We start from the raw sequence: 26,628 nt of genomic DNA, 5'->3' as shown, positions 1-26,628 counted from the left end.
TGGGTGCCTACAGGTTGGCCCTGCGACTGCACGCCAAGCTCTGAGGAATTGTGCTGGAAACGCATGGCACCCGCTTAATTCCGACATCTGTAATTTACATGTTCATAATCACTAATGTATGCCTCAATACAGATCTCGAAGATACGTCTCTAAGAAACCGTGCATTTACTAGACGCGCCATCTGCCAAGCCACCGCCGTGCATGGCGAAGGGGCTTCAGTGGGTGCCTACAGGATGGCCCCGCGACTGCACGCCAAGCTCTGAGGAATTGTGCTGGAAACGCATGGTGCCCGCTTAATTCCGAACCTGTAAACACAGCTTGAACTTTGCTTTACCTTTCACTTTCAGTAACCGTTCTGTAAGGCGCCCTTCGCGTTAAAGTAAGGTAAATGTAAGGCCAGTTTGTGAATACGGGGGTTAGGTAAGGACCGGCCATGAGAGTTCCCTTCCCGCCGCGCGTTTCTCCTTTTATCCCCTCGGTCGTTGCCTTCCTAGCAGCAAATCGTTGCCGTCTAGCTTAGGCATGCTACCCTCTCCGCAGAAGGCAGCGCGCTGCCGTGACGTCACGTCAGTGCTGGGGCGGAAATGAGCTGAGTCGCAGGGTGCCTTCTCTCCACATTCCTGGGGGCTAGCGCGCACGTGTAAGTCACAATCGCGGCTGGCGCGGGGGACGAGGAGGGTATACCAGTGTATCCCACATCCTCCCCTCCTTAAGAAGCCTCCCGAACACAGAAACACGGGCAGCATTACTTGAACTTCTCCGCCATCCAGGGATCGAGGTTCGATGTTCTTCGGCTACCGCAGGTCCATCAGTTGACGGCCGCGCCACGTCCCGGCGAGTCAGCTGCTTCGCTCCGTAGGCTTGGCCTCCCGCTCGATGACGCTCGGCATCTTGCTCCCCGTCTCGGTCTTCCGAGTGCGCGCGGCTGCGCCGTTCCGCTTGATTTTGGACGACCGCCTGCTTGGCGTCGGCTGCGATTGTTTGGACGCCAGGTCCATGGCTGCGCCACCCTGAGGTACTAGGTCAGGGGCTTCAGCGGCCAAGGCTGCGGCGCTTCTTTGGTGGAAGCCGCAGTTGGGCTGCCCTGGCATACCTGGTCAGCAGGCGAGGGCCCAGGGTTGCGGTGGTAATGGGGGCCCGCGGCACGCATTGGCGTACAGTCGGCGGGTGGGCAGATGCGATGTGGCAGCTAGCCGTGGTGGCCAGAGTGGCGACTGCAGGTCGCGGGCGGGACGCAGCGTCGGGCCTTGGGCGCGCCGCGTTGCTGAAGCTGGATGGTGGCTGGTAGTTGGTAGTGGAACAGTGTCGTTCTAATGTGCTCTGCTTCTTTTCCATCTGCGCTGAAAAAGATCAACACAGATGTAGCCAACTCCCGCAGCGTGTACTGAGTGGCTGTTCGACCCTCACGGGAGTCATGAGGGTTAACGCAAGTCAGTCTTGCGTGACACTGATCGGCATGAGCGGCCCGTACGTTCATGCATCTAACGAGAATGCCTGCCGGCTCGCGCCCTCGCTGTAGAATGCGCAGGCAGATTCTGTGTCTGCTTAGGGCGCAAGTTAAAGCGAGACGCGGAGTTCGCCGGCTGATCGCAGCGCTTGTTTTCCGACTGCGGCGCGGGTCGGTATGTGTCCTCTACCAATTATTCTCGCTGCACGTAACGTTTCAGGACGCATACGTGCACCGGTCCGCCTGTCGGACGCCAAGCTCTGAGGAATTGGGTTGGAAACGCATGATACCTGCTTAATTCCGACATCTGTAATTTACATGCTCATAATCACTCATGTATGCCTCAATACAGATCTCGAAGATACGTCTCTAAGAAGCCGTGCATTCACTAGACGCCCCATCTGCTAAGCTACCGCCGTGCATGGCGAACGTGGTTTCATTGGTGCCTACAGGATGGCCTTACGACTGCACGCCAAGCTCTGAGCAGTTGTGCTGGAGATGCATGATACCCGCTTAATTCCGACATCTGTAATTTAAATGCTCATAATCTCGGCCAACTATGCCGTCGTATCTCCGGCATGGAGACCACCAAAGCTGGATGCGGAAAAAAGCATGCCAAGCCTTATGTGCGGTGCCAGGCAGGAGTAGTGTAAGATATTTCATTGTCGTGCGGAAAAGTCTATGTTGGCCAATCTGGCAGATGCGTCAACGATCGATTGAGGGAGCATGGAAAAAAATTTAGAGAACAACGACTATGTGAGCTCACTTAAGCTTTGCAGGTCTTGCAAGGAATGTTCGCCGCATATTGATGGTGAAAAGATTATAGGCACAAGTAAAGATCGAACTGGACGTGAGCTGCTGGAAGCTTACCATATAAAGTTAAGGGGACATTATTGGGTAAGCGATACTTCACTTGTACAGAGCAGAATACGACCATTTCTCTGCCACAAGATAAGATGTATTATACGGTGTGAAAATTGTTTTATGATGTCGTTGGCAAGTCTCCTGCTTTACCTTTTGTATTCTGTGAGCGCATGCGCGGCGGAACGTTTATATTTCCATGCATTGTCGAGCTAAAATCAGTTGTGAGTGCAGCGATTGTCCGTGTCGTGAGTGTTTTTCCTTCCATTGTGTTTGTCTTTTTTTCGCGTTGCATTTGTGTCGGAGACGCATTCGGAGCGTATCACGACAGCTCGATCTCTCTGATGTCGCAGTCTGCTAGAGCCTCCTGACCCATGGGCGCCGGCGGCGAACTGCCTCTGCCTGCCCTGGACGGTAAGTGCTAAGGCTGCTGAGTCACCCTGACTGGTTGGCTACAAGACCGGTGCGTATACTTACACCAACACCGTTGTGCGCGAGCGTCCATTCAAGAAAAATTAAAGATTGGTCGCGAGAGGTTGCTCGGGAAGAGCACTGCACCAGGAGTGGTATGAGAACTCCTCCCGATTTATGAGCATAAAACTGAGGGAGTACTTACGCGGGAGGGATCTCTTATGCTATCGGTTTGTCCTTTTCAGGGTAGGTTAAGCGCCGTCTAAGTTTTCTTTTGTTTAACACCTCCTTTGTTTTTATTAGAAACTCGGCGGTTAGATAACTTAGCGAGTAATATTCACCACTCGTGCCCATATTTCACGATCTGAGTCGGAACCGATCGTCAGTTCTCCTCCCAAGTCCAGCTTTCTTGGACATAACTTTAAATTGTGAGGCAGCTGTGGAATACGCTAGAATACCCTTATGAAAAGATTGATGGTAAGAGTCTAGCCTTCCGATGTGCAGCGAAATTTTCCTTTTAAAATGACTCCTGCGCTCGTACATGGTAGTACAGACTACGCCAGCAAATCAATGGGATCCGTTTTCTGAGAATAACTTAAGAAACCTACTAGCGTTCCGAGGAGGGATCTGCGGATATATTGATTGTTATGTTGTAGTTTTTCCAACTGCGAAGAAATTGCCTTCCTAAACATCTTCTTGCTAAAGAAAATTGGCGCGTCCCTCATAGCCGCAGTCGCTTTCGGACGTTAAACGACTATACACCAAAGAAAATTGGCTTGTCCAGAAAATCTGGGTATATGTATCGGCGCTGGCCGTGGATCGTAGCACGACATAAGATTTCACTGGTCCCCTTGTGGCTTTGTGACACTTTGAAATGAGCCGCGCCATTCCTTTGGCGAGCCGCGCGGGTTTACCCATTTGCGGAAAGCGTTCGCACTTTCCCAAAGTTGACACCGCAGCCGGCGTCTTCACCAGAGTGAGCGACTTACTGTCCTTCTGCGAAGGCTATGGATGTTCTAAAGGATGAGTCAGCTCTGGTGCGTTTGTTAATACGAAAGTATTACTAGCCGCATTGCCATTGACTGATTGGAACGAGTTTCATTTCGATCAGAGAAAAGGCGCCACCCTCCCCGCCCCCTGCACGCGGCCCTGGGAAGACGGGGAGTCGTGCGCCCGCTGATTACAGACTGGCAGGCAGACCTTGGCTTGTTGCGGCCTCTTCCGCCAGATGGATGGTGCGTCGCTGAATGGCAGGGTCCGCGCTTCTCAGCAGGGTCTTCCAGGCTTATCTACTTACAATATTTTGTCTTGCGTCGGTATGAACTTCAGTATCGGCGTTTTCATCAAAATGCGCGAGGATCGCTGGGGACTGTAAACAACGCTGAAGTTCTTTGAAGGATTCTGCTTGCGGCGCTTCCCATTTAAGTGGTATATCTGCCTTCGTATGTTGGTTCAGGGGCTCGATGATGTGCGAAAAGTTTTTCACGAATCGTCGGTAATGTGCGCACAGTCCGAGGAACTTGCGCAATGCTTTTTTATCGGCCGGCGGTAAAAACTGTTCAATAGCAGTTGCTTCCTGCTGGTCTGGGCGTACTCCCTCCATGCTAATTATGCAGCCTAGGAACAGCAGCGCTTCATAGGCAAATTGCACTTCTCTGCTTTCAACATTAGGCCGAACGACTTGATTGCCCCTAGTACTGCTCGAAGCTTTTTTCGGGGCTCGTCAAACTTATAAGCGAAGACAACGACGTCATCTAAATAAACTAGGCAAATTTTCTACTTCAGGCCGGCCAGCACTGTATTGATTACTCGTTAAAACGTCGCAGGTGTGGGGCAGAGACCAAATGACATCAGCTTGAACTTGAAGTGGCCATTCGGAGTGCTGAAAGTGATCTTTTCGCGATCTCTTTCATCGACCTCAATTTGCCAGTAGCTGCTCTTGAGGTTCATCAATGAGAAATACTTGGCGTTGCAGAGCCGGTCGAGTGTGTCGTCGACGCGGGGGAAGGGGTAGACGTCCTTCATTGTTGTGTTGTACAAGCGGAGGTAATCAACGTAGAATCGAAGTGCTTCGTCTTTCTCATTTGAACAACCGGCGCTGCCTAGGGGCTCTTTGAAGGCTGGATGACGTCGTCACGAAGCATTTCTTCGACTTGGTCCCTGATGGATTGTCGTTCTCGCTGCGACACACGGTAGGGGCTGCGGCGGGGAGGTCGGGCGGGCTGGACGCTTATAATGCGATGCCTAGCAATCGGCGGTTGTTGGAGCTTCGGCGACGACGAAAAACACTCGCTGTAGCTTCGAAGCAGGTTGCGCACCTTTTTCTGTCTGTTCCGGTGCAGGGCTCTGTTGATGTCGAAAGTAGGCGTGTTCTCTTGGTCAGGTGAATCTTCTGCGGTTGGTTCCGATATCGCGAATGAGTCCCGTACGTCGCATCTTTCGTCGAAGAAAGCAATCGTTGTTCCTCTGTTAACGTGTCGGCATTCTTCGTTGAAGTTATTCAGCAGTAGTTGGGCTTGGCCATTGCGGAAATGTGCGATGCCTGTAGCGATGCTGATTCCTCGGTCTAGAAGCAATTACATGGTTCCCTCGATGATGGATTCAGTGTTATTGTCTTTCGTGGCGCCTATGGTGACGATGTCGCTTGAGCGAGATGGGACGGTCACCTGTTCCTGCAGGACACTCGGGGCAATGTTATAATTCAGAGTTCTCATCGAAGGAGTGGCCTCGTCCGTCGAAAACGTGATAAGCTTGGATTGAAGGTCAGTGATCGTCTGATGCTCATTCAAGAAATCCATGCCTAAGATCATTTCGCGGGAACATTGCGGTAGCACAACGAAGGTCGCAGGATATGTATGTCCCTTTAGAGTCACACGCGCTGTGCATCGTCCTGATGGCATAATGATGTGCTCGAATTTGTGGGCCGTCCCAAGCGGTCGTCACTTTCCTCAGATGCTGCACGAATGTTCCATTAATTCCCGAGGAATCGGCTCATGTGCATACTAGAACGGTAACTTTCCGGTCGTCGATAACTACTTCTGAGTCAGATGTCCTGTTTCTTGCGTTGCACATCTTCCTCGACGTCGGGTAACGGCTTCGTCAGGCATGTGATTTGTGGGTTTAAGGGCTGTAGTCAAAGCTTTTCTGGGCGGCGCCGTCGTTTTGAAGATGGATCACGCCGTGGTAGAGGTTGTCATTGTCACGGCGTCGGCGTGTCGGGGACGACGTCTACATGCTGCAAGATCGTTGGAGGATCATCGGCGTTTCGCTCGTGAGAAAGCTCCCCTCCAGAGGTTGCTGTGTCTAGTTTCCTCTACGGTGGCTGGGAGACCTTCCTCGTGCCGCGGCTGCGTAGGTGCTTCTCGACGCCACAAAGCGCGAGGTTGACATCGATGGTGAGCACGAAAGGCAGTTCGGCTCGTACTCCTCTCGACGCAGCTATACTCGTCGATTTCTTGCGGACGTTGGGTGAAGCGTGGTCGTGATGCATCCACGCCAAATCCACGAAGACCGATACTTCGGTACGGGCAGTGACGAAGAATATAGCCCGCCTCCTGAGGCTTGAGCGTCGCTCGTGGACTGGGCGGGTAGGAGCAGGGAGGCGGCATTCTGGAACAAGTGATTTATATCGGAGAGGACGTAGGGGGTGTCTGTGGGGCTGATGAGTACGCACTACCGCAGCGTGCGTCATTGTCTGGGATTCTGTGGCCATCGGGGTGCCAAGTGCCTGTGACAGTTCTTCCCGTACCACATCCATAAGAGTCGCTGCTTGCGGCTGTGGGGATGATGGTAGCAGTCGTAGCTCCTCGCGGACGATTTAGAGGATAACTTCCCTCAAGCTGCCGTTCGTGGTGGTCATCTTGTCCGGAAGAATTGCAGAGGCATAAGCAGGGTGGTTGTACTGCCGAGTCCGCACGTCGAGGGTCTTCTCGATGGCGTATGCTTCTGGCATGGATTCCCCAACAGTTATTGGCGACCTGCGGACGAGGCTAACAAAGAGTTGTTAATTGACGCCGCACATTGAACACTGAACTATCTTTTCCTCAGTCATGTTGGGAACAGCGTGGCGAAAGAGGCGCTTCATCTCTTCGACGTAACCGCGGAGAGGCTCGTTCTGAAGCTGGAGCCTGGACTCGAGGAGTCGTTCGGCTCTTTCTTTCCTCACGGCACTGGTGAATGTCTTCAAAAGTTCTCTCTTGAATAGCCCCCTTGTCGTTAGGGAAGACTGGTGGTTTTCACACCACGTGCGTGCTGAGCCCTCCAGTGAAAAAAAGACGTGTCCTATTTTAGTCGCATCATCGCAACTGTTGAACGATGCAACGGGCTCAAATTGGTCCAAACATTCTTCGGGGTCTTCGCCTGGGGAGCCATTGAATGCTGGCGGCATCCGCGGCTGCTGCAGGACGCTCGGGGTCGACGTCTGTGACATGGGCATGGTTGACGTTGCAGCGTCTTTTAGTTGTCGGGTGCGGTCTGGCAGCGTCCCGAACTCAGGCTTCTTTCCCTGTAGATGTCGGCTGGTTCGGTGAACTGGTGGCTCGTCATCCTGTGCGAAGCGCAGATGCCTGGCGTCATGACTTGACGGGGTGTCCGGTACATGAACGAGCATCCAGCACCTCCACCAGATGTCACAAAATGTGACTGCAATCAAAATAGCAGAAAGACGGTGAAAATGGCGTCTAAACAAAACAATTTTATTTGGGCTGGCTTGCGTCCACAATGGACTGAATCACTAGGCGGCGGCGTAGCAACAGGCATGCTCGGCTGTCGTCGAATAGAATGCCAGCCGCTGCCGGCCGTGCTCAATTTAAAGCTGATAGCGAAGTTTCGGGATAAAGCGGGCAAAGTTACTACAACCAGCGCCTCCTATATTTTTACAATGCCTGCCTCGTACGGCCGATCCGACCGTCCAAGGCCCTCTCCTATCCTCCTTTCCTACTCTCCCCCGTCGGCTGACCTTTGCGCCTGCTCTATGTCTGTGGGGGGGGGGGGGGGGGGAGAGTGCTATCTGCGTGGCGCCTGGCGAAGGAAAGCGAACGAAGACAATTTTTTAAACGTTCTCTTTCTTTGTGAGGCTGCGTTCTTCATCTATCATGAACAAGGAGCGTCTCGAGGGGGGGGGGGGGGGGGGGGCTCCCCTCTAGACTAGCTGTGGTCAGGTTTGGACGCGTCATAAAACGCTCCGTTCGTTGCGCTGCTCACCGTGGCGCTGCAGAGTTACTATATACAGTATATATAGTTACTACATATAGTATATATAGTAACTCCATGGCGCTACTCATCGCGGAACCGCTGCAGGCACTGCCGGAGAGAGTGCGGTGCAGCGGCGTCGGCATTGCAACGAAAGGCTTTGACGGCTTGTTCGAATCATGTTTGTCTTTCAGCTACAACGCTGAAACATGCCAGGAGAGACACTGACACTGCTTGGTGCAAATATGAAATCAGATAATAATGGTAGTTAAACATGAGTTTTGCTATATTGGTTTGCGATTGAATCATGTTCAGTAAGAAAAATGGGAGAATGAAATAAAGGTGGCGTGGTAAATCTTCTCGAGAAGGCATTTTTTCGAAGCTACCAGGTTGCAATAGCTTTAAAATCGTAGCTCTGCTTTTTGCAGGAGATGTCACCGTTACGACAAATAGATAAAGATTTCTCTCTGTCCATGGCAGCTAAGATTAGTTTAAGAAGCGAAAAGTGAACTCCATTCGCAGATGCACGGCGCAGCAGCAGATGCCAAAACCTTTCGGACATTCTACCTGGTTCTGACTGCACCAGGCGATAACAAAACGATGCAAATCTAAAAAAAAGCGCTTGAAGGAAAATAGGCACGAAAAACCGAAATAAAATGCGCGTCAGCACGTGTTCAGGCGCGGTCACCGTAAAGGCCAAACCACAAGGCAGCGGCGTCAGCGTCTCTCCTACCGGCGTTGTCGCTCGGCGCCGCAGGAGAAAGCGATTAAACACATGAGGGCGTACGAGCTGGCGTATCCAGACAGGCGCTAGGTGTGTTTTGTTTTGTTCACTAATGTTGTGTTCCGCTCGCGCACGAGATGAATTGTCCTCCTCGTGTACAAAAGTTGTTGCGCTGCAATGCAAATTTCTTTTGACTGTAAATACGTGTAAACACAAGCGAATAAACGCAAATTCGATAAATGTAAATGACTATAAATGCAAACAGTTGCAATGTATATAGCAGCAGATACATGCAAAGCATTGTGTATGGTATTACTGTAAAAATATGTAATTAAAGGCACCCAAGCGTCCCCTTCTTTCCTACGGTCTTGGCAATGAAGCACCTCAGCTTAACATAAAGAACATTAAAACCTCCCGCACTTTACACAAAACTGGAAGCAGCATCCGTACTGAAGATAATTAAACAGTGTCAGTTTGCTCCTACTGTGACGACACCTCGTCAGCATCGCGGACCACACCATTTATCCCTGAAAAACAATTTTCGTTAATCATGGTGCCACGAAACGAACAAACGTAACATCTTACAACGCTCTATTCGTCCGGCAAGGAACAGCAATAAGCGGCGCAAACACCTGAAGCAGCGCCTCAAGTATGCCAGCCGCCATCCTCAAGTGAGAGATGGAGCGAACGCCTCAACACACCTTTGAAAACGATGAGCAAAGCTGCCGCTCCAGCTTATTGTCGTTGGAAAACGCGCCGTGCCGCGGATGAAGCGAGTGCTACACAAGAAGGGGTAGGAAGCAAATGACAGACGCGTGGTGTAGGAGTAGGACAGAGCGATCACCAGAACTTCAGCACCGGGCGCTTATGCTCAAGCATGACGCAATACGCCTAACCATTTGGGTAGCGCCGCACAGCGGCAACTACCTGAAGTGAGTCTTACCAGAAGCTCCCATTGCGAAGCGGGCGATGTGGCTGGCATTGCAAACATAGAGGAGGCGCTACTACATAATTCTGGAACAACGTATACAGTCGGCTCCGACTGAATACGATCAATCGAGATAAATCTGGTCGCGCCTTGCATCGTAAACGAAGCGATAAAGCGGCGGGCCGGCAACTTTGAAGAATGAACGAGCGAACGCTACAAAGATTTGCGGCAATATAACCCCCCCCCCCCTCCCCTTTCCCCCTCCGTGGATAATTAAAAAATCACGATACAGCTGCCCCGCGATAATGCCAGCCATTACAAAGACGCTCATGCGCCAAACTCGCAGTTCCGCTGCTTTCCTTAGTCGTTCGTGTATTTACCTATCTGTTTAGGGATGGAGGCTCACTGCCTGATAACAGCGCTGTTCTGCAAGCGCTCCACTACACACAACTGCAACCTTTCTGTCCCCATGCCCCGTCTGTACTACTTGGAGCAAAAAATTCGCGCAGTGACTTTTACCGGCCTCGTATAAATCGTCTGCATGCAAACATCCACGTAACAGGGCTCGTATTATTATTTTTAGAGCAAAACTCTTAAAACAACGCCTGAGCATGCCGAAGGAAACAGCGTGGCTGCTCGTGTCAATCTTTCCCACGGCAGGTCTCGAGGAGAGCTCGCCCGGTCCGCTCGAGACCGGCCGCCTCAGGCCCGTCTCACATGCTGCGAATTTCACTGTCCGGCATGTGCGAATTCGTTCGATCTGCAAATGAATTCCAACCGAACGGAAATCGTTTTTCACTGCCCGGCATGTGCGAATTCGTTCGATCTGCAAATGAATTCCAACCGAACGGAAATCGTTCGCAAGCTATCTACGGCTACACCAGTGGCCCTATCCAGCCGCAGGTCGAAAGAATTCGCTGTGTCGTGCGGTGAAGTTAGCAGCATGTGGGACAGACCTTAGACAAGCTCGCGGCGCCGCTGCAGCGTGGCATCTATTTTGTGGAAATCGCCATAGTGTCATGGGGTGACGAATCGCCACTAGTGCCATGGGGTGACGAATGTCGTCTTCTTCTATGGCAACGACCTCGATGACAGCCGAGCAGCCTCCTCTTATAACTGCGAGGGTTGGCTCGTTCACTACTGAGCGTGCGCTGCCAAGTGTGATGCTGCTTTCGCTGCCAATGCAGCTCAATGCAGCTCGACCGCCACGATACACAATCCGCGCTCTCCGCGAAAACACTTTGTCAAAGTTCCAGGGAGCGTCCCCAAACTTTTCTACCGCAGGTGCCGAGCCAGCACTGAAATCACAAGCCTTGACACGACATCGGCGAGGGAACTTTGCTCCCCTTTTTGTCTCTTGTTGTCAGATTGGACTTTTGTTGAGCGAGAACCCAGTGAGTCAGCTTTACAGTATGCGGACAGGTAATGGTTCGATGATTAGCGGATTGTGTTCCGCAAGCAAACGTATACGTGCGGGCCGCGTTACCAAGTGTCGAGCTCGTCCAATACATTTGTGATTGCATGGCCGGCAGCCTCGCCCATTCTGGTCTTGCTTAAGAGGACACTACAGTCAAAGGACGAGAAAAGAAGGCGTCCTCGATTTTTTTGGCTACTTGAACGATGCCAAAGAGCTGTCGTCTTTTTTTACACGGAGATCTTTATGGACGGTCTGCACGAGAGGAGCAGCGACGGATATTCGAAATTTTCGGTGGCATCTGAGAGGCCCGCCTAGAATCGATGACCCGTAACTGTTGTAACAACCTTTGTTTGCTTTTCTGCGCAGATGCGTCCGCAAACTTACAAGCATCCAGGGTGGCCCAGGATGACGTATACACCCTGGCTGGCGAGCGTTCCGAGTTCACTATGGCTCCAACGTCGCCTCTGGGTGAGCCGACACATCTGGAACGCAGCGTTGTCCTGGACAATCGCAGGAAACAGGGCCCTCAGTTCCAAGAAACAGTGGGGCCTTCATTCGCAGATCCTGTAGGCTAAGTCGGTGTTGCCGACATCCTTTACGGCGTGCGTCTTGGCAGTGGCGAGGACGCGTTTGTGTGTTAGTTATCCGAGGCAAGTGCTTGCATTCGGTGTAGAAAGTAACTGTGTAGCGCTCAACCTTAGCGCTTCCTTTCTAGAGCAGGACGAATATCGTGAAAACCTGCGTCCACGCTGCGCTCGCGATGCGTCTCACCTGAATTAAAACGAACAGCGAAGCCTCGCATGTAACGCAGAGTGTTGAACCCGGTGCGCGACGTAAGGTTGCGCAGTGCGTTTTAGTGCTCTCTCGAGTATAGTTTCCCCAAATTATTCTACCATTGCATGGACTCGACTGGTCGTTTCTACCCTCTAAAAAAAAGATGATGTAGAGCAAATTCTGAATCAGCGAGATCAAGAGGCGCCTCAAAGGGGAATTTTCGAGCAGCGGTCAAGGCGACCATTTGCCGAAAACAAAACGTTATGAAAGCCCTTTGGTCCTCACCGAAGCTTCCGCAACACCGGCTCATTTCATCCATGAACATTTCTGCAGCCCCAAAAAAGACGACGACGGGGTCCTCTCGTTTCTGGGTTGTTTGTTCGTAGTCCTTGTTTTTCAGGCTATCATTATAGGCATCCGAGTAGCTCAGACCAATGCCGCTTTTTGTTCATTTCACATCTTACGTATGGGTCGACGGAAGTCGCTCTTTATTTAATTTTGCTTACAAACTAGCGCATGTGAGGAAAAAAAGGCCCTTATTTACACTTTATGAAGCGCCTAGCTTCTGCACGTCAGCGGGAGACACAACTGAACTAAATAATGAGAAAACGAGTACATGGCTATATGCGCATACGAAGACCGAAAATTTCACAGAGAGAAGTAATTAAAATGAGGCAGAAGGGCTGTTAAAAAATATTAAAATAAATTTAAAAGCAGAGGTTGGAGCTGGCGGCCTAAATTTAAAAAAAAGAACGATGAATATATACGCCGAAATATTTTTCTTAAAGTCTGTTCGAACAAAAAAGGTCAGTATCCATCAGATGTGCGCCGCAATTTTCTGGCTATTGAGTTCGAGTTACAATGGGTCTGAAAAGTGTGAATTAGCGAAAATGTGGACGCCAGGATCGCGATGCGGCAACGGGATATTGTGCGTTTTGATGCAATGCTCAGATATTCCAGATGCGTTGCGACACACTCCACCACCTTGTCAAGCTTCGCCTGGCCCCTCATGCATACGGACTGCCATCACTTTCTCACAGCCCTTAGTTTGTTAATAAGTTTGATCATGGCTTGTCAATGTATATTTGTAACCGTAAAAATCCACAGTCAACTTGAAAGCATTGACAAGCGTCAGAAAAAGTGTCCTGTTCCTTGCTCCCGCGACGGTGCCGCGGCACTTCAATCGCCGTGTTCATCATGCGGAGTATGTAATCCGAGGCCATCTGGCTCCTTGTGAACACCTGCTGCGGCCACTTTTTATTTCTTTTCAAATAAAAATGATTCTTCTTGCGACGGAATTTGTAATTTCACCGTTCGTTCATTCCGTAAAGGAGTAAGCAGTATGTTGCAAGCAACTAATCTTATATGCATACACAATATAGACCACCAGATCAATTTATTCACTAATAGAGATACCCCGCAGGGACATCTGCAGTGTGCAGATGTTAGTGAGCTGCGCCACCACGGTTTCCCGAGCATCCGCAGGGCCATCCCCGCAGGGCCATTCCCACAGGGGGAAGACGGTGAGCAGTGCGTCACCAAGGACCCGAGCACCCGCGCTTAGCCGTGCGTGGCATCGCCGTGCCCGGGAAAAAGGGGATCCTGGTGGTTGAGCCGATGCCGAGCGTTTGGACCTTTAAGGCCCCTCGGAGGGAGCAACACACCACTTTGGCCGCAGCTTCCTGTAGACGGCACCTCCGGCCTGACCCGACGGGGAGAAATCGGCAGTCGCCTTTTCCTGTCCTCCCGTCTCTCTTTCTCTTTCCAATTCCTTTCTGACAACTCTCCTGTCTCCTGCTCACTTCTTAGTTTTTCGCTTTTTCCTTGCGGGTAGGGTTCACTATGTGTGGCCAACCACACTGAGTTTCGTCATATTTTGGTTATAGCTACAGTGTACAACTGGCATCGGCAATGCTTTCTTCTAAGTTCCTGTCCCGTCCCCTTGTTGGGCTCCATGGTGGGCGGTTGGCACTGCTGCCGACAAAAATATAAATTTTATGGCTGCCCATTTCTCGCAAACTGATCGCCCCGGCAAAAGGAGGTGGACTGAAGTCACTGCAGATTTCTAGAAAGAACAAAAACAAAACTTTTGCTATCATGTAGATATTCCGAAGGTGAAGAAAAACCAGCCTGAATCTTGTGTCCTTTCTAAGTACAAAAATATCTGAGAGATGCCTTAGGCTTAAGCTACAAAGTAAGAACAACTGGCAGTGGAGAAGTGATATTCGAGCTCTATAATGAGTCTCAGCCAGCAAGTGTCGAACATTCAGTCTTTTGGGATGTACTTGTCAATATCACTGCACATATATCATTGCATACCGTCCGTGGCGTAATTTCCGACTCTGATTCCTCTACATCACTCTAAAAGAAATGTTGGATGATCTTGTAGACCAAACGTGGTAAATATTCAAAAAATCACTATCATAAAAGAAAACAAATAAATTCCTACAAAGCACCTGATCCTCACATTTTCTGCAAGCACATTACCGGAAAAAATTGACGCAGGTTACGTTAAAACGTAAATCCGACCATAGATACCCCACCACTGCAGATGTTTTACCTATCGAAGATATGGCCATGGGTCAGACAGCTTCCACAGTCACAAAACGTGCGCGAAATGAGCCTCTAAAGAGCACGCAACTGAGAACTCCGGTGAATTGGCATTCCTGTGTGATAACTGCGAAAGAGACCACCCTGCATACTACAGGCCATGTTCAAGATAAAAAAAAATGTAAAAGAAATCCTAACATTGGAGACAAAATAAAATATAACCTTAAGCGAAGCCAGGAAAAGGTTGGCACTCACAAATTCATTTGTATTCGCGGCAAAGACAAATTTTGCAGATATGGTGTGCTGGGCGGGGCGCAGCGCCCGGCTCTGGACCCTGCCCAGGCGAAGCCTATGGCAGGGTCATCCCCATCCCCGGCAGATGCAAGGAAGGCTGCCCTGCCGCCCCACAAAAAGGACCCGCCGAATACTCTCTCGTGGCGCGAGCGGCCAGGCGCAGGCAAGCCATTTTCTAAATGATGCCATGACCAGTGAGCATGAGAGCAGCGCACAAAACAGCATGACTCTCAATCGTATTTTGTTCGCCCCACAGGCTATGCTGACGTTGGCATTGCACACCTGTCACTTTTGACATTTTCAGAAGCGCTAAAACACCGAGGGCGCAGAGGGAACAGACAGGGACGAGCGCTCTGCGTCCTCGGTATTTCAGCGCTTCTGAAAATGTCAAATCTGCACCAACTAGCCCGATCCGCTACCCTTCTGAACTCCTGTCACCTTTCATCTTGCGATGAATTTACACCCACAACCATTCACGACACCGCCAGCATGTTTGGTCTCGGCAATTCAATCGACATTTCCTGCTACTACCGGCCTTCCTCGGCAGCGTTCCTTGCAGACAAGGCAGCATCACGGGCAGCGACAGCATCACTGGCCGTGGATTTAAGCGCCCCTGGAACACCTTCGCCTTTAGAGAGCCCGGGAGAAGCGCACACAGCAGCATGGCTCTCAATCGTATTTTGTTTGCCCCGCAGGCTATGCTGACGTTGGCACTGTACTGCTACCACTTTTCATCTTACGATGAATTTACACCCACAACCATTCACGATACAACCAGCATTTTTGGTCCCGGCAATCCAATTGACATTTCCTGCTACTACCGGCCATCCTCAACTTTGCTCCTTGCATACAAGGCAGCATCACGGGCAGCGACAGCATCACTGGCCGTAGATTTAAGCGACCCCCGGAACACCTTCGGCTTTAGAGTGCCCGGGAGCAGCGCACACAGCAGCATGGCCCTCAATCGTATTTTGTTCGACCCACAGGCTATGCTGACGTCGGCACTGTACTGCTACCACTTTTCATCTTGAGATGAATTTACACGCACAACAGTTCACGATGCCGCCAGCATGTTTGGTCCCGGCAATCCAATCGTCATTTCCTGCTGCTACCGGCCTTCCTCAGTTTTGCTCCTTGCAGACAAGGCAGCATCACGGGCAGCGACAGCATCACCGGCCGTGGATTTATTGACCCCCGGAAAACCTTTGCCTGTAGAGAGCCCTGGAGCAGGGCGCACAGCAGCATGGCTCTCAGTCGTATTTTGTTCGCCCCGCAGGCTATGCTGACGTTGGCACTGTACTGCTACCACTTTTCATCTTGAGATGAATTTACACCCACAACCTTTCACGATGCCGCCAGCATGCTTGGTCCCAAAAATCCAATCGACATTTCCTGCTACTACCAGCCTTCCTCAACTTTGCTTCTTGCGGACAAAGCAGCATCACAGAAAGCGACAGCATCACTGGCCGTGGATTTAAACGACCCCCGGAACACCTTCGGCTTTTGAGAGCCCGGGAGCAGCGCACACAGCAGCATGGCTCTCAATCGTATTTTGTTCGCCCCATAGGCTATGCTGACGTCGGCACTGTACTGCTACCACTTTTCATCTTGAGATGAATTTACACCCACAACCGTTCACGATGGCACCAGCATGTTTGGCCCCGGCAATCCAATCGACATTTCCTGCTACTACCGGCCTTCCTCAACTTTGCTGCTTGCGGACAAGGCAGCATCACGGACAGCGACAGCATCACTGGGTGTGGATTTAAGCGACCCACCGAACCCCTTCGGCTTTAGAGAGCCCGGGAGCAGCGCATACAGCAGCATGGCTCTCAATCGTATTTTGTTCGCTCCACAGGCTATGTTGACGTCGGTACTGTACTGCTACCACTTTCATCTTGAGACGAATTTACACCCAACCCCATTCACGATACCGCCAGCATGTTCGGTCCCGGCAATCCAATCGACATTTCCTGCTACTACCGGCCTTCTTGTACTGTGCTCCTAGCAGACAAGGCAGCATAACGGGCAGGGACAGCATCACTGGCCGTGGATTTAAGCGACCCCCGGAACACCTTATCCTTTAGAGAGCCCAGTAGTAGCGCACACAGCAGCATGACTGTCAATCGTATTTTGTTCATTTCGCCCCGCAGGCTATGCTGTCGTCGGCACTCTACTGCTGCCAACTTTCATTTTGCGATAAATGTACGCCCACCACTGTACACTATTCTAGCAGCATGTTTAGTTCCGGGAATCCAATCGACATTTCCTGCTTCGACTGGCCTTCCTCAACTCCGCTTCTTGCGGAGAAGGCAGCATCACGGGCAGCGACAGCATCACTGGCCATGGATTTAAGCGATCTCCGGAACACCTTCGCCTTTGGAGAGCCCGGGACCAGCGCACACAGCAGCATGGCTCTCAATCGTATTTTGTTTGCCCCGCAGGCTACGCTGACATCGGCACTCTACTGCTGCCACCTTTCATCTTGCGATGAATGTACGCCCACCACCTTCCACGATACCGCCAGCATGATTGCTCCCGGCAATCCAATCGACATTTCCTGCTACTACCGGCCTTCCTAAGCTGTGTTTCTTGTGGACAAGGCAGCATCAAGGGCAGCGACAGCATCACTGGCCATAGATTTAAGCGATCTCCGGAGCACCTTCGGCTTTAGAGAGCCCGGCAGCACCGCACACAGCAGCATGTCTCTCAATCGTATTTTGTTCGCCCCGCAGGCTATGCTAACGTCGGCACTGTACTGCTACCACTTTTCATCTTGAGACGAATTTACACCCACAATCATTCCCGATACCGCCAGCATTCTCGGTCCCGGCAATCGAATCGACATTTCCTGCTACTACCGGCCTTCCTCAACTGTCCGCCTTGCAGACAAGGCAGCATCACGGGCAGCGACAGCATTACTGGCCGCGGATTTAAGCGAAGCGACCCCCGGAACACCTTCGCCTTTAGAGAGCCCGGGAGCAGCGCACACAGCAGCATGGCTCTCAATCGTATTTTGTTCGCCCCGCAGGCTATGCTGACGTTGGCACTGTACTGCTACCACTTTTAATCTTGAGATGAATTTACACCCACAACCGTTCACGATGCCGCCAGCCTGTTTGGTCCCGGCAATCCAATCGACATTTCCTGCTACTGCCGGGCTTCCTCAGCTTTGCTCCTTGCAGACAAGGCAGCAACGTGGGCAGCGACAGCATCACTGGCCGTGGATTTAAGCGACCCCCGGAACACCTTCGCCTTTAGAGAGCCCGGCAGCACCGCACACAGCAGCATGTCTCTAAATCGTATTTTGTTCGCCCCGCAGGCTATGCTGACGTCGGCACTGTACTGCTACCACTTTTCGTCTTCAGACGAATTTACACCCACAACCATTCACGATACCGCCAACATGCTCGGTCCCGGCAATCCAATCGACATTTCCTGCTACTACCGGCCTTCCTCAACTGTGTTCCTTGCAGACAAGGCAGCATCACGAACAGCGACAGCATTACTGGTCGTGGATTTAAGCGACCCCCGGAACATCTTCGCCTTTATTGAGCCTGGGAGCAGCACACACAGCAGCATGGCTCTCAATCGTATTTTGTTTGCCCCACAGGCTATGCTGACGTCGGCACTGTACTGCAACCACATTTCATCTTGAGATGAATTTACACCCACAACCTTTCACGATGACGCCAGCATGCTTGGTCCCGGCAATCCAATCGACATTTCCTGCTACTACCGGCCTTCCTCAACTTTGCTGCTTGCGGACAAGGCAGCATCACGGACAGCGACAGCATCACTGGGTGTGGATTTAAGCGACCCACCGAACCCCTTCGGCTTTAGAGAGCCTGGGAGCAGCGCACACAGCAGCATGGCTCTCAATCGTATTTTGTTCGCTCCACAGGCTATGCTGACGTCGGCACTGTACTGCTACCACTTTCATCTTGAGACGAATTTACACCCACTACCATTCACGATACCGTCAGCATGTTCGGTCCCGGCAATCCAATCGACATCTCCTGCTACTACCGGCCTTCCTCAACTGTGCTTTTTGCAGACGTGGCAGCATCACGGGCAGCGACAGCATTACTGGCCGTGGATTTAAGCGACCCCCGGAACACCTTATCCTTTAGACAGCCCGGGAGCAGCGCACACAACAGCATGGCTGTCAGTCGTATTTGTTCGCCCCGCAGGCTATGCTGACGTTGGCACAGTACTGCTACGACTTTTCATCTTGAGATGATATTACACCTACAACCGTTCACGATGCCGCCAGCATGTTTGGTCCCGGCAATCCAATCGACATTTCCTGCTACTACCGGCGTTCCTCAACTTTGCTCCTTGCAGACAAGGCAGCATCACGGGCTGCGACAGCATCACTGGACGTGGATTTAAGCGACCCCCGGAACACCTTCGGCTTTAGAGAGCCCGGGAGCAGCGCACACAGCAGCATGGCTCTGAATCGTATTTTGTTCGCCCCACAGCATATGCTGACGTCGGCCCTGTACTGCTACCACTTTTCATCTTGAGATGAATTTACACGCACAACCGTTCACGATGCCGCCAGCATGTTTGGTCCTGGCAATCCAATCGACATTTCCTGCTACTACCAGCCTTCATCAACTTTGCTCCTTGTAGACAAGGCAGCATCACGGGCAGCGACAGCATCACTGGTTGTGGATTTAAGGGACCCCCGGAACACCTTTGCCTTTAGAGTGCCCGGGAGCAGCGCACACAGCAGCATGGCTCTCAATCGTATTTTGTTCGCCCCGCAGGCTATGCTGACTTTGGCACTGTACTGCTACCGCTTTTCATCTTGAGATGAATTTACACCCACAACCTTTGACGATGCCGCCAGCATGCTTGGTCCCGGCAATCCAATCGACATTTTCTGCTACTACCGGCCTTCCTCAACTGTGCTCCTTGCAGACAAGGCAGCATCACGGGCAGCGACAGCATTACTGGCCGTGGATTTAAGCGACACCTGGAACACCTTAGCCTTTAGAGAGCCCGGGAGCAGCGCACACAGCAGCATGGCTCTCAATCGTATTTTGTTTGCCCCGCAGGCTATGCTCACGTTGGCACTGTACTGCTACCAATTTTAATCTTGAGATGAATATACACCAACAACCGTTCACGATGCCGCCAGGATGTTTGATTCCGGCAATCCAATCGACATTTGCTGGTACTACATGCCTTCCTCAGCTTTGCTCCTTACAGACAAGGCAGCATCATGGGCAGTAACAGCACCACTGGCCGTGGATTTAAGCGACCCCCGGAACACCTTCGCCTTTAGAGCGCCCAGGAGCAGCGCACACAGCAGCATGGCTCTCAATCGTATTTTGTGTGCCCCGCAGGCTATGCTGACGTCGGCACTGTACTGCTACCACTTTTCGTCTTCAGACGAATTTACACCCACAACTATTCACGATACCGCCAACATGCTCGGTCCCGGCAATCCAATCGACATTTCCTGCTACTACCGGCCTTCCTCAACTGTGTTCCTTGCAGACAAGGCAGCATCACGAACAGCGACAGCATTACTGGTCGTGGATTTAAGCGACCCCCGGAACATCTTCGCCTTTATTGAGCCCGGGAGCAGCACACACAGCAGCATGGCTCTCAATCGTATTTTGTTTGCCCCACAGGCTATGCTGACGTCGGCACTGTACTGCAACCACTTTTCATCTTGAGATGAATTTACACCCACAACCTTTCACGATGACGCCAGCATGCTTGGTCCCGGCAATCCAATCGACATTTCCTGCTACTACCGGCCTCCTCAACTTTGCTGCTTGCGGACAAGGCAGCATCACGGACAGCGACAGCATCACTGGGTGTGGATTTAAGCGACCCACCGAACCCCTTCGGCTTTAGAGAGACGGGAGCAGCGCATACAGCAGCATGGCTCTCAATCGTATTTTGTTCGCTCCACAGGCTATGTTGACGTCGGTACTGTACTGCTACCACTTTCATCTTGAGACGAATTTACACCCAACCCCATTCACGATACCGCCAGCATGTTCGGTCCCGGCAATCCAATCGACATTTCCTGCTACTACCGGCCTTCTTGTACTGTGCTCCTTGCAGGCAAGGCCGCATCACGGGCAGCGACAGCATCACTGGCCGTGGATTTAAGCGACCCCCGGAACACCTTCGCCTTTAGAGAGCCTGGGAGCAGCGCACACAGCAGCATGGCTCTCAATCGTATTTTGTTCGCTCCACAGGCTATGCTGACGTCGGCACTGTACTGCTACCACTTTCATCTTGAGACGAATTTACACCCACAACCATTCACGATACCGTCAGCATGTTCGGTCCCGGCAATCATATCGACATTTCCTGCTATACCGGCCTTCCTCAACTGTGCTTTTTGCAGACAAGGCAGCATCACGGGCAGCGACAGCATTACTGGCCGTGGATTTAAGCGACCCCCGGAACACCTTATCCTTTAGAGAGCCCGGGAGCAGCGCACACAACAGCATGGCTGTCAGTCGTATTTGTTCGCCCCGCAGGCTATGCTGACGTTGGCACAGTACTGCTACGACTTTTCATCTTGAGATGAATTTACACCCACAACCGTTCACGATGCCGCCAGCATGTTTGGTCCCGGCAATCCAATCGACATTTCCTGCTACTACCGGCGTTCCTCAACTTTGCTCCTTGCAGACAAGGCAGCATCACGGGCTGCGACAGCATCACTGGACGTGGATTTAAGCGACCCCCGGAACACCTTCGGCTTTAGAGAGCCCGGGAGCAGCGCACACAGCAGCATGGCTCTGAATCGTATTTTGTTCGCCCCACAGCATATGCTGACGTCGGCCCTGTACTGCTACCACTTTTCATCTTGAGATGAATTTACACGCACAACCGTTCACGATGCCGCCAGCATGTTTGGTCCCGGCAATCCAATCGACATTTCCTGATACTACCAGCCTTCCTCAACTTTGCTCCTTGTAGACAAGGCAGCATCACGGGCAGCGACAGCATCACTGGTTGTGGATTTAAGGGACCCCCGGAACACCTTTGCCTTTAGAGTGCCCGAGAGCAGCGCACACAGCAGCATGGCTCTCAATCGTATTTTGTTCGCCCCGCAGGCTATGCTGACTTTGGCACTGTACTGCTACCGCTTTTCATCTTGAGATGAATTTACACCCACAACCTTTGACGATGCCGCCAGCATGCTTGGTCCCGGCAATCCAATCGACATTTTCTGCTACTACCGGCCTTCCTCAACTGTGCTGCTTGCAGACAAGGCAGCATCACGGGCAGCGACAGCATTACTGGCCGTGGATTTAAGCGACACCTGGAACACCTTAGCCTTTAGAGAGCCCGCAAGCAGCGCACACAGCAGCATGGCTCTCAATCGTATTTTGTTTGCCCCGCAGGCTATGCTCACGTTGGCACTGTACTGCTACCAATTTTAATCTTGAGATGAATATACACCAACAACCGTTCACGATGCCGCCAGGATGTTTGATTCCGGCAATCCAATCGACATTTGCTGGTACTACATGCCTTCCTCAGCTTTGCTCCTTGCAGACAAGGCAGCATCATGGGCAGTAACAGCACCACTGGCCGTGGATTTAACCGACCCCCGGAACACCTTCGCCTTTAGAGCGCCCAGGAGCAGCGCACACAGCAGCATGGCTCTCAATCGTATTTTGTTCACCCCGCAGTTTATGCTGACGTCGGCACTGTACTGCTACCACTTTTCATCTTGAGATGAATTTACACCCACAACCTTTTACGATGCCGCCAGCATGCTTGGTCACGCAATCCAATCGACATTTCCTGCTACTACCGGCCTTCCTCAACTTTTTTCCTTGCGGACAAGGCTGCATCACGGACAGCGACAGCTTCACTGGCCGTGGATTTAAGCGACCCCCGGAACATCTTCGGCTTTATAGAGCCCGGGAGCAGCGCACACAGCAGCATGGCTCTCAATAGTAGTTTGTTCGCCCACAGGCTATGCTGACGTCGGCACTGTACTGCCACCACGTTCATTTTGAGACGAATTTACACTCACAAGCATTCACGATACCGCCAGCATGTTCGGTCCCGGCAAGCTAATCGACATTTCCTGCTACTACCGGCCTACCTCAACTGTGCTCCTTGCAGACAAGGCAGCATCACGGGCAGCGAGAGCATTACTGGCCGTGAATTTAAGTGACCCCTGGAACACCTTAGCCTTTAGAGAGCCCGGGAGCTGCGCACACAGCAGCATGGCTGTCAATCGTATTTTGTTCATTTCGCCCCGCAAGCTATTCTGACGTCGGCACTGTACTGCTGCCACCTTTCATCTTGCGATGAATTTACGCCCACAACCTTTCACGATGCCGCCAGCTTGCTTGGTCCCGGCAATCCAATCGACATTTTCTGCTACTACCGGCCTTCCTCAACTTTGCTCCTTGCGGACAAGGCAGCATCACGGACAGCGACAGCATCACTGGCTGTGGATTTAAGCGACCCCCGGAACACCTTCGGCTCTAGAGAGCCCGGGAGCAGCGCACACAACAGCATGGCTCTCAATCGTATTTTGTTCGCCCCACAGGTTATGCTGACGTCGGCATTGTACTGCTACCACTTTTCATCTTGAGATGAATTTACACCCACAACCTTTTACGATGCCGCCAGCATGCTTGGTCCCGTAATCCAATCGACATTTCCTGCTGCTACCGGCCTTCCTCAACTTTTTTTCTTGCGGACAAGGCTGCATCACGGACAGCGACAGCATCACTGGCCGTGGATTTAAGCGACCCCCAAAACATCTTCGGCTTTAGAGAGCCCGGAAGCAGCGCACACAGCAGCATGGCTCTCAATCGTATTTCGTTCGCCCACAGGCTATGCTGACGTCGGCACTGCACTGCTACCACGTTCATTTTGAGACGAATTGACACCCACAACCGTTCAGGATGCCACCAGCATGTTTGGTCCCGGCAATCCAATCGACATTTCCTGCTACTACATGCCTTCCTCAGCTTTGCTCCTTGCAGACAAGGCAGCATCACGGGCAGCGACAGCATCACTGGCCGTGGATTTAAGCGCCCCTGGAACACCTTCGCCTTTAGAGAGCCCGGGAGAAGCGCACACAGCAGCATGGCTCTCAATCGTATTTTGTTTGCCCCGCAGGCTATGCTGACGTTGGCACTGTACTGCTACCACTTTTCATCTTACGATGAATTTACACCCACAACCATTCACGATACAACCAGCATTTTTGGTCCCGGCAATCCAATTGACATTTCCTGCTACTACCGGCCATCCTCAACTTTGCTCCTTGCATACAAGGCAGCATCACGGGCAGCGACAGCATCACTGGCCGTAGATTTAAGCGACCCCCGGAACACCTTCGGCTTTAGAGTGCCCGGGAGCAGCGCACACAGCAGCATGGCCCTCAATCGTATTTTGTTCGACCCACAGGCTATGCTGACGTCGGCACTGTACTGCTACCACTTTTCATCTTGAGATGAATTTACACGCACAACCGTTCACGATGCCGCCAGCATGTTTGGTCCCGGCAATCCAATCGTCATTTCCTGCTGCTACCGGCCTTCCTCAGTTTTGCTCCTTGCAGACAAGGCAGCATCACGGGCAGCGACAGCATCACCGGCCGTGGATTTATTGACCCCCGGAACACCTTTGCCTGTAGAGAGCCCTGGAGCAGGGCGCACAGCAGCATGGCTCTCAGTCGTATTTTGTTCGCCCCGCAGGCTATGCTGACGTTGGCACTGTACTGCTACCACTTTTCATCTTGAGATGAATTTACACCCACAACCTTTCACGATGCCGCCAGCATGCTTGGTCCCAAAAATCCAATCGACATTTCCTGCTACTACCAGCCTTCCTCAACTTTGCTTCTTGCGGACATAGCAGCATCACAGAAAGCGACAGCATCACTGGCCGTGGATTTAAGCGACCCCCGGAACACCTTCGGCTTTTGAGAGCACGGGAGCAGCGCACACAGCAGCATGGCTCTCAATCGTATTTTGTTCGCCCCATAGGCTATGCTGACGTCGGCACTGTACTGCTACCACTTTTCATCTTGAGATGAATTTACACCCACAACCGTTCACGATGGCACCAGCATGTTTGGCCCCGGCAATCCAATCGACATTTCCTGCTACTACCGGCCTTCCTCAACTTTGCTGCTTGCGGACAAGGCAGCATCACGGACAGCGACAGCATCACTGGGTGTGGATTTAAGCGACCCACCGAACCCCTTCGGCTTTAGAGAGCCCGGGAGCAGCGCATACAGCAGCATGGCTCTCAATCGTATTTTGTTCGCTCCACAGGCTATGTTGACGTCGGTACTGTACTGCTACCATTTTCATCTTGAGACGAATTTACACCCAACCCTATTCACGATACCGCCAGCATGTTCGGTCCCGGCAATCCAATCGACATTTCCTGCTACTACCGGCCTTCTTGTACTGTGCTCCTAGCAGACAAGGCAGCATAACGGGCAGGGACAGCATCACTGGCCGTGGATTTAAGCGACCCCCGGAACACCTTATCCTTTAGAGAGCCCAGTAGTAGCGCACACAGCAGCATGACTGTCAATCGTATTTTGTTCATTTCGCCCCGCAGGCTATGCTGTCGTCGGCACTCTACTGCTGCCAACTTTCATTTTGCGATAAATGTACGCCCACCACTGTACACTATTCTAGCAGCATGTTTGGTTCCGGGAATCCAATCGACATTTCCTGCTTCGACTGGCCTTCCTCAACTCCGCTTCTTGCGGAGAAGGCAGCATCACGGGCAGCGACAGCATCACTGGCCATGGATTTAAGCGATCTCCGGAACACCTTCGCCTTTGGAGAGCCCGGGACCAGCGCACACAGCAGCATGGCTCTCAATCGTATTTTGTTTGCCCCGCAGGCTACGCTGACATCGGCACTCTACTGCTGCCACCTTTCATCTTGCGATGAATGTACGCCCACCACCTTCCACGATACCGCCAGCATGATTGCTCCCGGCAATCCAATCGACATTTCCTGCTACTACCGGCCTTCCTAAGCTGTGTTTCTTGTGGACAAGGCAGCATCAAGGGCAGCGACAGCATCACTGGCCATAGATTTAAGCGATCTCCGGAGCACCTTCGGCTTTAGAGAGCCCGGCAGCACCGCACACAGCAGCATGTCTCTCAATCGTATTTTGTTCGCCCCGCAGGCTATGCTAACGTCGGCACTGTACTGCTACCACTTTTCATCTTGAGACGAATTTACACCCACAATCATTCACGATACCGCCAGCATTCTCGGTCCCGGCAATCGAATCGACATTTCCTGCTACTACCGGCCTTCCTCAACTGTCCGCCTTGCAGACAAGGCAGCATCACGGGCAGCGACAGCATTACTGGCCGCGGATTTAAGCGAAGCGACCCCCGGAACACCTTCGCCTTTAGAGAGCCCGGGAGCAGCGCACACAGCAGCATGGCTCTCAATCGTATTTTGTTCGCCCCGCAGGCTATGCTGACGTTGGCACTGTACTGCTACCACTTTTAATCTTGAGATAAATTTACACCCACAACCGTTCACGATGCCGCCAGCCTGTTTGGTCCCGGCAATCCAATCGACATTTCCTGCTACTGCCGGGCTTCCTCAGCTTTGCTCCTTGCAGACAAGGCAGCAACGTGGGCAGCGGCAGCATCACTGGCAGTGAATTTAAGCGACCCCCGGAACACCTTCGCCTACAGAGAGCCCAGGAGCTGCGCACACAGCAGCATGGCTCTCAATCGTATTTTGTTTCCCCCGCTGGCTGTCCTGACGTCGGCACTGTACTGCTACCACTTTTTATCATGAGACGAATTTACACCCACAACCATTAATGATACCGCCAGCATGTTTGGTCCTGGTAACCCAATCGACATTTCCTGCTACTACCGGCCTTCCTCAACTTTGCTCCTTGCAGACAAGGCAGCATCACGGGCAGCGACAGCATCACTGGCCGTGGATTTAAGCGACCCCCGGAACACCTTCGCCTTTAGAGAGCCCGGCAGCACCGCACACAGCAGCATGTCTCTAAATCGT

General features: G+C 52.0%; 1 protein-coding gene across 2 annotated transcripts in view; it reads left to right on the top strand.

Moving 5' to 3' along the window:
* LOC144130047 (uncharacterized) overlaps positions 1 to 26,628 on the top strand; it is an 836,651-nt gene that overhangs the window by 17,354 nt on the left and 792,669 nt on the right. For both annotated transcript variants that reach the window (XM_077664079.1, XM_077664078.1), the window contains exons 2-3: positions 2,662 to 2,722; positions 11,345 to 11,446. In XM_077664079.1, the coding sequence (XP_077520205.1) occupies positions 2,683 to 2,722; positions 11,345 to 11,446 (142 nt within the window). In that variant the 5' untranslated portion in view covers positions 2,662 to 2,682. The remainder of the gene's footprint in view (positions 1 to 2,661; positions 2,723 to 11,344; positions 11,447 to 26,628) is intronic.

This window comes from Amblyomma americanum, chromosome 4 (assembly GCF_052857255.1).
Source record: "Amblyomma americanum isolate KBUSLIRL-KWMA chromosome 4, ASM5285725v1, whole genome shotgun sequence".
NCBI classification, from domain to species: Eukaryota; Metazoa; Arthropoda; class Arachnida; order Ixodida; family Ixodidae; genus Amblyomma; species Amblyomma americanum.
Note: the sequence above shows the minus strand (reverse complement) of the source record. Positions and strands in the feature narration are given on the sequence as shown.